The 15,563-nt window shown below is 31.3% G+C and overlaps 1 protein-coding gene across 12 annotated transcripts in view; it reads right to left on the bottom strand.

The window, feature by feature from the left end:
* Window positions 1-15,563, bottom strand: part of LOC127702963 (1-phosphatidylinositol 4,5-bisphosphate phosphodiesterase gamma-1-like) — a 102,793-nt gene that overhangs the window by 64,328 nt on the left and 22,902 nt on the right. For all 12 annotated transcript variants that reach the window (XM_052207307.1, XM_052207313.1, XM_052207316.1 and 9 more), the window contains 9 exons: window positions 14,962-15,121; window positions 13,930-13,979; window positions 13,079-13,127; window positions 11,628-11,729; window positions 9,269-9,384; window positions 8,554-8,639; window positions 7,236-7,356; window positions 5,308-5,393; window positions 4,123-4,208 (listed from right to left, as the gene is read on the bottom strand). In XM_052207307.1, coding sequence (XP_052063267.1) covers window positions 4,123-4,208; window positions 5,308-5,393; window positions 7,236-7,356; window positions 8,554-8,639; window positions 9,269-9,384; window positions 11,628-11,729; window positions 13,079-13,127; window positions 13,930-13,979; window positions 14,962-15,121 — 856 coding nt within the window. The remainder of the gene's footprint in view (window positions 1-4,122; window positions 4,209-5,307; window positions 5,394-7,235; window positions 7,357-8,553; window positions 8,640-9,268; window positions 9,385-11,627; window positions 11,730-13,078; window positions 13,128-13,929; window positions 13,980-14,961; window positions 15,122-15,563) is intronic.

Here is a 15,563-nt window from a genome sequence, read left to right as displayed (position 1 = left end):
AAAAATTAGTACTGCATGTATTCACAGGAATTGTTTTTTATGTTATCATGTAACATTGATGAATAAATGTATACTTTGTGATGAAATCGCACAAGATATCATCTTTTTTTAAAAGTTACATATAATGCCATTATCATCATTATGAAATCGATAAATTTACAAGGTAAACAGATTTCATACACACAGAAATGCCCCGGTGTTACTATCAAAGACTTTGATGGACTTGGATGGAATAGAATCTCATCTATTTTTCTTGAAACTTGGATGGGAATTAACCAATTACAGTGCAGTTTTTTCTTTGATCAAGTTTTTGATGAAAAACTTTAATAGTGACAACTAATGACTAAGACCAAGTTTACCTGATGAAAGTTTTCTTTGACCAAGTTTTTGAAAGTAGGTCAATTTCCATTGGTTTTTTGAACCAGAAACATGCAGTGCATATGTCGACAAAACGGATCTTTTGACATTATGTTTGTTATATCAAATTACTTATCAACTTCAATATTTAGTGTGTTTAACCCTGTGTCTGTTCCCTAGACCGAAATGTAGTTGAAATCTAGATGATCTAGTAAACTTTCATAAAACAAGAATGTGTCCATAGAACACGGATGTCCCACTTGCACTATCATTTTCTATGTTCAGTGGACCGTGCAATTGGGGTCAAACTCTAGTTTGGCTTTCAAATTAGATAGATCTTAGCATAGGGAACATGTGTACTAAGTTTCAAGTTGATTGGACTTCAACTTCATCAAAAACTACCTTGACCAAAAACTTTAACCTGACGTGGGCACTATCATTTTCTATGTTCAGTGGACCGTGAAATTGGGGGTCAAAACTCTAATAAAGGCATTAAAATTAGAAAGATCATACCATAGAGAACATGTGTACTAAGTTCCAAGTTGATTGGACTCCAACTTCATCAAAAACTACCTTGACCAAAAACTTTAACCTGAACCGGGACAGACGAACGGACAAATGGACAAACAAACAAACAAACGAACGTGCACACAGACCGAAAAACATAATGCCCCTAGGTGGGGCATAAAAATTTCTATTTTTGGTTTATTTTGGATGTAAATGTCAACTTTATGAGAATAGCTCGACAAAAATAACTTCATTTCAATTTCTTACATGCATATTTAATAACTTGCAACAATTTTTATCTTTAATCAATGGACTTAATATTAAGCGCCAAATAAGGCCCTTAATAAACATACTCCTTTGATGAATTGTTGACACCAGCATCATTTAATAGCATACCCACGTCTCAGGAGAAACAATTTTATTCTGGACAAGACTAAACTTGAGTATCATAGTATACCGATGCCCCCCAAAAATATTACTGAATAGAACAAATAAAACAGCTACTTTGTACCTCAGTGAATGTAAAACTAAACAATATAAAGGGAAAATGTAGGCTTGTTTGATTTAGATTTGAGAATGCATAGGATGTTGGGTAAATCACTCAGTTGCTTTTCTTTAATATTTATTTCATACGAACACTTCTACTAGTCGATTAGATAAAATGGGGATTTAAGACGACTATCTTGATGTTCTTTTAATAATAATTTTAAATAAAATAAAAATTAAAGAACTTTTATTGCAACTAAAATACAGGATGACAATGCATGATCAGTAGATTGTTGTTTTTCATCTGAACGATTATTTAATTGGGGAGACAATCAAATACTTTTCCTGAAAGGTTATTTACTGACTGCAGCTTAACTTGATAGAGCTTCAGTACTGAAACCCAGCACAGCTTCAATCATCAAAGTTAACTTCAAAAGAAAAAAAAAACAGATACGTTTCAAATTGTGCACCATATCATTAAAGTCTTCTTGTTTTGAAACCCCCATTAAAGTAATGGTTACAGCTTGTTAAAGTTGTTACATATATGACAAATGTATGAAGGTTGTAGGGATTATACATGTCACGAAGGAACAATTTACAATTTCATGTACAATGGAATGAGGGTACATGCATAGTGAAATGGGATTACACTGGTTACATGCATGTGGAATCTGGCTTAGTGTGGTTATATTTATAGGGAATAGGGGTTACAGTGGTTACATGCATAGGGAATGAGGGTTACAACATTGGTTAAATGCACGTGGAATCATGCTTAAAGTGGTTATATTCATAAGAAATGGGGTTACATGAATTGGAATGGGGTTTACAATGGTTACATGCATGTGGAATCATGCTTAAAATGGTTATATTCATAAGAAATGGGTTTACATGCATTGGAATGGGGTTTACAATGGTTACATGCACGTGGAATCATGCTTAAAATGGTTATATTCATAAGAAATGGGGTTACATGCATTGGAATGGGGTTTACAATGGTTACATGCATATGGAATCATGCTTAAAATGGTTATATTCATAAGAAATGGGGTTACAGTGGTTACATGCATAGTGAATGGAGGTTACAATATTACATGCATGGGGAATCAGGCTGAAAGTGGTTATATTCATAGTGAATGGGGGTTTAAATATTACATGCATGTGGAATGGTGGTTACAATAGCTACTTGCATAAGGAATGGGGGTTACAATAGCTACTTGCATAAGGAATGGGGGTTACAATAGTTACATGCATAGAGAATCAGGGTTACAATAGTTACATGCATGGGGAATCAGGCTTTAAATGGTTACAACTTACATGCATTGGAAATGACAGTAAATACATAAATAGGGAGTAAGGGAATAAGGGTTACAACCCTTACATATATATAGATTCTTACATTGGTACCAGTGGATTACAGGATTTATTCAAAAATCACAGGTAACTATGTAAGAATCTGTTTCTCTAATCATTTTCAAATAAATTTCATTTTCCATGAAAGAAAATCCCCTTAGAGTGCCCTCAACATTCCTAATTTCTACATGACACACTGATGAAATTGATGCCCAAAATCTTCATTTATGCATCTCTGGATCAAATGGAAGCAAATATTAATAAAAGACCACTTTTAATCAAGAGCATTGCATTTAATGAAATATATATTCATATCTAATAGTAAACAACAATTTCTGAAGATCAATCTATTTCCACGTAGTATAAGTTTTTATAAAGTTGTCAATTTCCCTAACACCTGTTAGCACATTTCGATTCATCTGGAGAGCTGATAAAGGTTATAACCTTTTAACTTAGCCAATCATCTACTGAGATCATCAGCAACCACAAGTTGCTTAAATTCTTTTAAACAATGGGTCCAGAAAGGGTTAAAATGCCAAAGAACTAGAGAAATAGGTAATAAGGGTTACAACTGTTACATAAATAGGAAATAAGGCAATTAGTGTTACAGCAGTTACAGACATAGGGCATAAAGGTTACAATAAATACATGCATGGGGATGTCCTTTGAAACCATTAAACTAAGGAAGATTACAAAACAAGACATCTGTAAAATGGTGCATATTTTAAGCCTTATATGTAAACAACACAGATTCTTCTCTGATCATGCATATCTAGACACTTAAACAACAAATAATCACATACATACGGGGTAAGTTTTCTGTGGCTTTTTTAATAAAAGGAGGTGGATGCACTATAAGACTTGGTGATGAAATTATAGCATCAGATTTTATTTAAAAATTTTAGAAAAAAGAAAAGAAAAGAAGTTTTTAATAATACTGAATGAGAAACAAGCCCATTGTAAATATCATATTATTTAGGTGTTTTGATTACTTTTACCGGTATATCATATAAAATAGTGTACAAAACATTGTACTTGATATATATCAGGGTTTTTACAAAAATCACTCTTGACAGACGAGTCCCAAGATGCAACAAGATTCAATAAAATGAGCTTGGTCTAGAAATCCTCATTTTATTACAAAAAGAAAAAAATGAACTTTGAAATCATACATGTACATATATATATCTTTTTTTAAACACATGTAACAATAATGCTATACTTTCAGTAAATCCATATCCATGACAGTGCCTTTATATCTCCATTACGGTTGCTCTTAAGGTCTTGCCCTTTGTCCCTAGTGTGATCTCTGAATATAAAGTACCCATGCCCTTTTCAAAAGCAGCAGGTAACACCTTAAAGGTTTTTCTTATGGGTGCTATAAATCTATAAACTTTGAAGAGTAACAGACTTAAAACTTACCTTGATGATAATTTTACGCCTTAACTTGTAAGGGGAAGGTAACTTTGAAAAATCCAGTGGTTCTACTGGATCCATTAGTAAATCCTCTGAAAAATATTCAAATGCTTATAAATCATCACCTTTTTATTGAATAGTGTTCAGCTGAAAATGAGCTTGTAATTGAGTGGTTGTCATTTATTGCTGTTTTTCATATTTGTTTTTTCATTTTTTGTTTGTATGTTATGCCATTACACCATTGTCCCAGGTTAAGGGAGGGTTGGTGCCACCCCATATGTTTTACCCTGCCACATTATTTATGTGTCTGTCCGAAGTCAGGAGACTGTAATTCAGTGGTTCTCGTTGGTTCATGTCTGTCATATTTGTTTTTCATAAACTGTTTTGTTATAAATTAGGCTATTAGTTTTCTCAATTGAATTGTTTCATATTTTTCATGTCAGGGCCTTTAAAAGTCGACTATATGGTATGAGTTTTTCTCATTGTTGAAGGCCGTATGGATGCCAATAATTGCTTACATCCACTTCATTTGAACTTTGGTGTATAGTTGTCTCATTGGCAATCATACTACATCTCCTTATTTTCTATATAAATCATGAACTGTTAATTGAACACTATTCAGCTGAAAATGTGTATGTTACTAGATCTCATCTTTATTTTATACATTCTTTCAAAACTTAGCAATAATCTTTCTAACATTTGATTTCATTGAAATTATGGGACAGAAAAGCAACAATTTCATCGTTTGAATAAACTTTTAAAAGTACTGATCGATAAATTTAAAGTATGGAAATGATACATAATAAATGGTTCCTCAATGAAATAAAGACATAAAATTTCAACCATTTTAGGTTTTACATAGTATATCAATTTCAGAAGGTGGAAAATTTTATGGGGAGATTAGAAAAAAAGAAAGCACAAAAAAAAAAATGCATGAAAAATCTGAGTGAAATTAAAATAAATTGTAAACACAGATTTATGTTTCGCCTCTTTGTAATTTTGATAGTAAAATGCAAATGTTGAAATTAAAATATCAATATGCAAATATATATACACATGCTCTAATGCAAAAACAACTGTGTACCAAAAATATTTGACTTATCATAAGTGGTTCCCCTCTTAATCTAACTCCAAAAAAATCAGTTTCTTTCTGGGATATTTCTAGACAAAGACGACATTATTCATACTTACCTCCAAATGTATCTTTGAAGGCCATGGCCATGTTTCTTTGTTGCCCTAATCCACAGTGATTTTCTATTGACAATATTAATGGATAACTGTAAATAAATAAGCACAATCAGTGTGCCTTTGTTATCAAACAGTAATTCAATATCTCAATTTTTAATTAAAATTTGCAAGATAATTGTATTTTTGTTATGAACTGTCATCAGAACTTCTCAATTAGCTGTTGCATTCTGGGTAATATTTTCAAAAGTGAACACCAAAAATGTCTAGCTTGGTTATAAGCGTTCTAAACATTGAAAATTCAACCAATTTCATTTTGGGGTACGAACAATGAAATTACCCACAGTCCTTTAGATTCTGAAACAACCAATTATGTAAGTGTTCAACCAATGTGTGTCTTTCTTTATATTGTAAATTTTCAATTCATAAATGATGCAAGGGGGGTCTCTTCCTATATGAAGGTATATACATATGTGCCGCTGGAATAGGTCCCTTTTTTGATACGTCAAATATATCAATGGGGTGCAATTTTACCGAGGAAATATATCAATAGGTAGTAATTGACCAATTGTGATATATCAATGGGTCATAATTTTTCAGTATGTTGTGCAACGATCTTCACTGAATTTCCAAAACTCTTTGTCATTAAAATTTCCACAGCTGCTGAAACTTATTGACACAAGTTTTGTTATTGATCAAATTTTATTTCACTGTCACAATTAATAATCTTTACCCACTAGAGTATAGTAAAAAAAAGGTCACATATCGAACCTTTTGCACTTATTGAATATATGAATGGGTTATGATTTCGCTGTGAAATATATGTATTGGTAGGGATTTCACAATATTTCAATATATGAATGGGGGGGGGGGGGTGTCTTTTAAATCCCAGCTGCACAACTGTACCCAAAATCCCATGTTGAGACCCCCCCCCCCCCCCCGTGAAATGATGTAAGAGAAGAGAAAGAAGGTACCAAACTAACAATAAACAACTGTAAGTTGAAGAAAAAACTGACAATACCATGGAAAAATAACCAAAAACAACTTTAAATAGCACAGCAGTCAATCAAACACTACATAGGAAATTTAGGACTGAGCAACAACTACCCAACCAAAAGCCAGGGCTAATATTGTACAATAAACTATAGTTGGAACTCCCTCTTTCAAAGTTAATAGAAATCAAACAAATGCGAAATTGTGGGGAAATTTGGTGACTTTGCTTTTTCTACTTTCCCATGTCATCAACAGTGTTGCTAGTTGGAGTCCATTCCCCGTCAATTTTTATGTTTTGTTGAAGATGCTAAGATCTGAATATGTATGAAATATAAACAGGCTGTTAAACTTCAAACAGTCAAGTAATTAGACTGTATGTAAACCATAACAATGTATAATCTGTCTTCTGATTTTTGATTATTTTTTCTGGGGTTGTATAATTGACATATACCCTACGTCTTCTTTACTTCATAATAAAATAAATAAATGTGGATAGTGTCCACATGTGGACACAGATGATGCCCCTGCTTTCATATCATATAGTTATAAAGGACATAACTGAAGAACGGTAAAAGCGACGCTACCCAAATTTGAACTTGATCTGTGTTTTGTGGTAATAAGCATTGTGTATAAGTTTCATAACATTTGGTTGAGGCAAACTTAAGTAAGAGAACGGAAACTAAAAATTTTGCAACTTTTCCATTTATAAAGGGGCATAACTCTAGAATGGTTAAAGTGATGCCACCAAAATTCAAACTTGATCTGTGTTTTGTGGTAATAAGCATTGTGTATAAGTTTCATAACATTTGGTTAAGGCAAACTTAAGTTAGAGAACAGAAACCAATTTTGGGACGTACGTACGTACAGACGGACAAGGGTAAAACTTAATGCCCCCTCCACTACAGCGGGGGCATAAAAAAAAAACTGCATGTTTATCTTACTCTGAAGCTGTCCAAGCATGTTCTTTGATAGCCTGTATCACATCTAAGAATTTGATCTTGGATGTCAATGTGTGACCATGAAATATACTTGGGTAACTGTCTGGACCATCCCAACAGTCCACTGAAAAATATAATATAATTAGATAATTATCTTAACCATTCAACCAAACCACTGAAAAACTAATATCAAATAATTATAGATTATTACATGGTATTTTCCATATTGGCCCTGGTATTAGCCCGAGACACGGATATCAAGCCAGAGGACTGAGACCATTGCCAATAAGGAAAATTCCATGTAATGATCTATTTATCACATATAACATGTGATAAAGTGGAATAATAGACTGAAGCATTTAAACGGTCCACTAAAAAAATGTTTGATATATATGTATAGTGAGATACTTGTCGGGACCATTTGAGCAATCCAATGGAAAAATATACAGTCTGAACAAGGCTAACAGTCCACTTCTAAATTAACAATCCATAATATATCTAAATAGTTGTCTGGGCCATCAAAACAGCCTTCCTTATAAAAGACCTTTGCAAATTATGTGGAGCTAATTATTTTGACTGTCCTTATATTCCACTCGAGTTCAAAAAAAATAAACTAAGATACTTGTCTAGACCATTCACATAATCCATTGTGAAAACAGCATGATAAATCAACAATCATGTACCTGATCCTAGTTAGAATTATCATCACAGTGTTTTGTCAACGTGATTATCCTAGATTTATTTTTATCAAGAATTGTGGTGGCTTAGAGTACTTGGAAAGTGTATGTTGACCTCTACATGTAATATCTGGTAGAAATTGTTGTTTGTAGTGGGTTTAATTGCCAGATCAAATACCTTGTATTCATCAGGGATAAGTCTCTACAGTATATGTTATAAATACACTAATTACAAATTTTTTTTATACTTCATAATACATGACGTTACTTTCTAAAGGTTACATATAATCATTTTCTTTTCCATCAAACCTTTACTTTCAAGCTTTTCCAGGAAACTGTTCTCTTTACGTCCATGTTGTCCAACTATGGACAATTTCATCTTATAGGTATAAACATCTATTTATACCGTTAATCTTAATTTATGAAAATACCTTTAGGATAATTTGCCGTTTCAGTGTCTAATGCATTCTGGGTAATATTTTCAAAAACCTACACAAAAACATTGTGATAAGTTTAAAATGTCCCTAAACAATTGAAATTCAACCAATGATGTAATGTTAATTTCACTAATAAGTTAATTGTACGAGCAATGAACTTACACATAGTCTTTTAGAATCTGAAAGGCTAATTACAATAATACTTACACTCTATACAACGACAACCCATACGCAAACATCTGACATAAGCATCTACTGATGAGTTACTGGATACCTGGTCCCCTGTTAAGTATCTGTAACAGTCATATAAGATATGTTAAGGATACTTATACTAATGATTTCCTTTATGTCTGTAACCTCCATGGCTTTTTTCAAATCAATGCATTAAAAATGTCTGTTAAGCATTTCCGTACTTCCAAATATATTTTATAAGGGCTGTACCACTAAAATGAATGTCAGAGGGTACAAGCGAAACTTTAATTTTGGACATTGGTCATTTTTGGTTGTATGTCCATTTGTTGTATACAAAATTACTCAAAGTATGTATGTTGGTTGAATGCTGATTTCAGAGTCTTTTCCTATCCTCCCCTGCACATCCATTTTAATGGAATAGCACTTAACATTTCGACAACATATTCAAAAATTCTTGTTATTTCAATCCTGTGTACTTTTATTTTGTTTTTAGTGTCTCCCACTAAAAACCTTTTTGGGACAGCCTTTACAAATATTTATGACAACATTACAGCTGGTCAAAGGCTACAGTTAATGGAGTAGAGAAGCCCACCCTGAGCTGCATGGGATTCACAACTAATATTTATACAGTCTTTGACAAAATTGAAAATAATGATAATGCATAAATAAATTACTGATTGCATTGATTTCAGGAGCAAGAGATGGAACTACCCTAGAAAATTAGACTTACGTATTATGAGAAGAAGCTATCCAATAATTTGAAAGTGGTAAATCCATATTTTGATTCACTTTATCATATTGACTGTCCCATAATGAATTTGCACTTGAAAATAAATAATCTTCAAACTGTAAAAGAAAAAAACAAGATTACAGTGTTCTCCCGAGACTGTTTTAGCGTCGCAGTACCGAGACGCTATATTTTTTCCCCGTGATGCTATAATAATTTCTGCGACGCTATAATTATTTTGAGGATGCTATTTTACTTGTCTCTATATCGCAAAACAATGTCCTAAATTTTGAACTTTCATCTAATTACCGCTTGTGATCATAAAAATTATATCACCTTTAATTCTAATCCTTTCAAGTCGGACAATAGAGACAATTTAGAGTGATTAAATAGGTGTTAATTGCCCTTTGGATGATAACTGTTTGGATACGAATACCCCAAGCTGACACTTGTGACATGACTTATACCATGTGGTCCAATCACAAATTTCGACATGGAGAAAATGTAATCAGAAAATCATAAAACAATTCCGAAATTTACATTTGCATAATGGAAATTCATAGATACAAATGATTTACCTCTTTAGAAAAGAAGTTTGGTCGTATATTTTTACAATCTTCAAAAAAATTACTTTCTTTCCCTTCTGGTACTACTTGTTCATCGAGAGCGTATATTAAACATTTCTATTTTGAGCTAAATAAGTTTGATACTTCTTTAGAAAGTGATCATAATTGGCTTTAGTTAATGCATTAAAAGCGTCATATTCATTCCCAATCTCTTGTCAAACATTGTTTATTTTCGTTAATTTTGCTTCAGCCGCCATTGAAATATTTATGTAAAATACGGATCGCAACTGGACCAGATATGACAAAATTGCATTTTTACAGTAATAACTACAGATGCACAAATGGCACAGTAGACAGAAAAAATGATCCCAAAAGAGAAAACTATGCATTCTACAAGCATTAACAGACTATTTGTTAGATCTCCTTGCTAAATGTAACCTTTTTTGAAAATGCATTGTTTCAATATACTGATTAAAGTAGCTTAACCTTGTTTAAAATATACATCATTTTGATATAAAGAAACAACTGGGACTAATTCATTGAATACCATGATACAATGAATTTCATAGCCATGATAAAGAAAAAAGTTTTTCAATTGAAATTTTATTGCTATATGTCATACTTTCTCTTCCCTTTTTAAATAAAAAACAGTTCTTTTTTTTATTAGATATTTAGTATTGTATATTTACAGGTTGCACTATAATAAACCATTCATTCATTCATTTAATTGGGTAGATAGGGTAACTGGAACCACACATATATTTTTATTTGGCCCAAGAGGAAAAAAATAATATTGTAACTATAAATGAATATAGAAAACATAAACTGAAAAAACTGTTATCATGGTTATAGTTTAATTGTATTCTCAGGTATGAATTGAAAAATATAAACATATATATCATAAAGGAAATAGAGCATCCATCGCTGAATCAGGACAAATGACATTGAAAAAAGTTAATTTTTTTACGCCAAATGTGATGCTATCCAAAATTTCTGGGGAGAACACTGGATTATTATTATTATTAATATCATTATTATACTTGAAATAATTTTTGTAAGCAAAATTCTAAATGAAAGAAGTATTTGATTATTTTCTATAATTGTTTAGACTATCTTTCAAAAATGAGCACCACCTATCTATATTTATAATAGAATTGCCTCCAAGGCCCAAATACAGTCAAGTTTGGAACAGCCCTGAGCTTCAAGTAAAATATTAAAGAAAACAAATCGCATATTTGAATTTTTTTTACTCATTTTGAGGTTAAATTACTTTATATTATTCTTTTTTACTATCAATTGCCTAGAAAGCATGATCAATCAAGCACAAAAAAACTAACAGACAAACATTTAATAACTTATCGCTTCTTGTGAAAACTGTTTTTTCTTTATAGAATAACTAATCAAAGAATTCAAATAGAGAAAAATATTCAACGAGTGACCGAACAACACATTAATTCACGAATGTGCGTAGCGCATGAGTTAATTATCAGTGTTGTTCGATCACGAGTTGAATATTTTTCGATATTTGAATTCTTTGATTAGTTATTCTTTTTATTACCTTGGCAAATGGCTTTTTTATGAAATTAAAGTAGAAAATGTAAGGAACTATATCTTTTTCTACGCATTCACAATTTGTTTTGATCCGACGTTATCAACGTCTTGACAACGCCTATTGTTGTATGACGTCGGAGGAGTGAAATAACCACGTTTATTTCACATGTGAAATTATCGGTTTTTATTTCACTGGGATATCAATGTAATTCATTGCAACCAATGTAATAATATTATATATTTACCTCACTATCTTCAAAATAAATATTTCCTTTATGTCTCATAGCATCAGCCACAAAATCGACCATCATTGTCTTCACTTGTGCCGTATTTTCTGCCCAAGATTCCTATAAAAACACAATAATAAAATGAACATGGAAATTCTTTGCAATATTTCAGAATAACATTAAAATGCACAAAATATTTCACGCTTGTACAAATCAACAATATCTAAGTGAAGGTCTCATTTTTGTTTATTATAAATTATGTAAAGTGCACAAAAATATCCATCCCTTGTACAAATCATGTTAAGAGTTCATTTTATGGATAAACTAATTTAACCACTGCAAGAAAAGTTAATGCATTAAAATCATAAAAATAACACAATTAAAAATTCACTTTTTCAGTAAATCTGTTTACAGATATTTCACTTTAAAAAGAAAAGAAATGTCTTGTTTACTCATGTAAGAAGAAGGGTGCTAATAACATTATTTTACTACAAAAAGGACTAAAACTAAAATTTTGACAAAAATCTTTTGTACAGTTATACATACTACAAATAACAAATTTTGAGAAAATTAAGTGAAAACAATAAACAATTATTACTCCAGATAATGGTTACAGGTATATGAAATTTTCAAGCATTATATATAAAACATAATACATATTTGAAAAAAAAATCCTGGAATTTAATGAGTCATACTCTTTTCTATGCATCCTTCATGAATCAACTTAATATTCAGGAAAAAATAGTAAAATTTAACATAACTTTGCTTTAAATATTATGTCGATCCACGAATGAAAACAGGCCTTTTATTCATGAAAAATGCCAAAATTACTAGTTTTTCATAATTCTACTAAATCAAAGATAACAAGATTTGTAATGACCACAACTGAATATGTGTTAACAGCACCCGGACAGACCCTTAGTTTTGTGAGCCAAACCCAGTATTATTCTTGACAGTATTATCAATTTTGTTCAACTGTCAGCTGAATGATGAAAATTGTTAATAAGTATTGTATAAAACAGGGCAAAATCTATTAATTGAAAACATATGTAAATGCTATCTGTACTGGGTCAAATTCTTGAACTACAAAAGGATATATTATTTAAAGAAGGATACTATTAATATACACATATTTTTTTGGCCAAAGTATTGCATTATTTTTAAGAATTTAGATCTTTAAGCATAAAAGAATTTTTCTTCTAAAAAAAGCCTTAAAACTGAATGCTTTACAAACCTTTTTTTTTTTGTAAATGAAGGGAAATGTGGGCCATATGTCAATGCAACAGTAACAGAACTCCTTAAAACAGAAGGCAACAATGGTTGAAAAATACCTAATAGGCAAGTGTTGTGATCTAAATAACCTTAGGTAATAACCTAAGTTGAGACAAGTTGATAATCAATTCTTCAAAGACTTGACTTGTCATCAGTAATTTATATGTTAGTGTTACAAATTGAACTGATTGTCTTACCTTTTGTTCATTCATCAGAAACTGCTGAAATTTACTAGGGGAGATAACTCTGTAAACATACAAAAGATACATGTAGCATATACTTATATATAAACGACTAACAAAATGCAACAAGTACATTAAATATTAACTTATATCAGTGTCACAGGAAATGGTTAAAAAGGCTATCAACAGTAGTTATTTAAAATTTCAATTTTTTTTTCGTCACTCTTCTATGTAATTTTTTTTCTTGTCTGCCTTTCTTCAACAGAAGTATTTTGATTACCCTGGGACTTTGGTATGTTTTTTTGTTTTGTTTTAAAGTGGATCATTTATACTTATTGAATCTCTTTAAGGATGTCCTCAGGTCAGGTTTATGAATTTTTGTCAGATTTTCGGACTTCTTGGGTTTTTTTCTACTATACAGGGTAAAATATTTTGCCCCATATCACCCACTTTTCTTTTCATAGAAGACTTTTAAATAGCTCATAAAAAGGTAGTTACCAAAATTTAAGCAGATTCTAGATTTTTTTACTTACGATTTGAGACCCAAATAATGACAATGCTAAATATAAGGTAAAAAGTCTGAGGCAGTCTTTTCCCGCAATTTAAAAACAATCAAATATCACAAAAAGGAGTTTCATAACATATCAATATTTTTAGCTTATTTTGTTCCTTTACTAATGCTCTTCTGACTTATAGTATCAATTTTAAATTCTTGATTTCTTCCCCCCCCCCCCCCCAAACTACATCCTTAAATGGATATAAAATTAACCTTGATGGGCAGCTGGAGCATTAAACATCTATCAATTATTCAATCTTATTTATAATTGATATTTTTCCTTACAAATTGAAAAGAAAAAAATACTTACTTTTTAGAATTCTGATAATCGGCAAATGTTTCTAAATAATTTTCAATAACCTGAAAAACAGAAAAAATATGAAATGTAAAGTGCAGACGACAGCTATGAAAATCTGTTCTGATGATGAATACCTTGTAAAGGCTGTTCAATTCAAGCATATATGGTACACAGGGAAGGGACTTTCAAAAAGGGGTAACCACCTTAAGAGGCAAATTTAGAATTCTATTTACATTTTCACTGTACTTGACAGCCACTCATAATGGAGATCATAAAGTGCCTTCCATGGGTCCCATGTATGCCTTTTTTAAACAGCCCTAAGAAAAGTCTAAAAAGAGCTTTGAAATTTGAAAATAAATTGTGCACTTATTGTTATTTTTCATAAACATATCCCTTCTGTCTTGAAATAGTTTCACATTTAGCCTACACAAAAGGGAAAGTAAGTTAAAGTTGTGGAATAAAGCATTTATTTCCCTTACCTTAGGGAGATATGAAGACTTGTTGTCATATTTCCCTAAGGCAAGGAAAATAAATGAATATCATTCTACTGTATGTAAATATTGATAGCAAAATCAACATCTGATTGGTGTAGACTATCCCATGTGACACTGAATTAAACTTCATATTTCCCTGTGAACATCGGGACTTCTTTGTGAAACGAAACGCGCTGTTCATGTATATAACGTTTTGAAGGTTTTTTCAATAGCGATAGTATAGTAATTTTACATGCGCTTCTCATGGTAACTCTTGCATAATATTGGTTTATAAAAATTAACTTTTGATCAGTACTGTTTATCAATGTTTATGTCATGTTTAGTTATAAATACAAGCGGGTAAGAAACCGAAATATGTCATTTAATATCTTATGTTCAGGAAGTAAAAAACGTATAGGCAGTGGGAAAAAACATTTATTTCCCTTGGCTTAGGGAGATATGAAGATTTGTTCACCCTCTTGAAATATGAATTTTCTTGGGTGAACAAATCTTCATATCTCCCTCAGGCACGGGAATTAAAATGAATATTGTTCCACTAAAGTGTACTTACCCATGGTACATGTATGATTTTCTTAAATAACAAGATGAAGTACTGGTACGGTATTGATTCGGACGCTTTAGCAACTTCCTGGAACTTGTCTCTCAAATCTCTGTTGTTTATCTTACAATTTATTTTCTGCATCCAGGCTTTGAAATGCTTCAATGTTACTCTGTTAAACATAGAAAATCAGTTACACAAAATATGAAATTTTCTTAAAATTAGTTTCCTAATTATAACAAATTTGGATATTTTTAGTGTCTTTGGGTTGCTGTCTGATTGTAGTATGTCGTAAATTTTCCTTTTTTTTTACAGAATAATACAGAAACATTTTACCTGTGTTAATTATATGTGAAAAATAATATATTGAGACTTTTTTTTTTAAATCTACTATTTGCAAAGAACTTAAACATAAATAAAAATTAACATATCGATGTCTAAAGCACCAAAACTAGAATCTGATATATTAAGCAATTAAAATGAAGCAATGGTCATATTCTGCTATTAGTAGTTGAGATGTCATCCCCAATTGAACCAGGATTACATTTGCCACATGTAAAGCAACAACTGCTTATATAAATAAGAAAATGTGGTATGAGTGCCAATGAGACAAC

This window comes from Mytilus californianus, unplaced genomic scaffold (genome assembly GCF_021869535.1).
Source record: "Mytilus californianus isolate M0D057914Y unplaced genomic scaffold, xbMytCali1.0.p SCAF_5, whole genome shotgun sequence".
Classification (NCBI taxonomy): domain Eukaryota; kingdom Metazoa; phylum Mollusca; class Bivalvia; order Mytilida; family Mytilidae; genus Mytilus; species Mytilus californianus.
The sequence above is the reverse complement of the archived record's forward strand: the minus strand, read 5'-3'. Positions and strand labels throughout refer to the sequence as shown.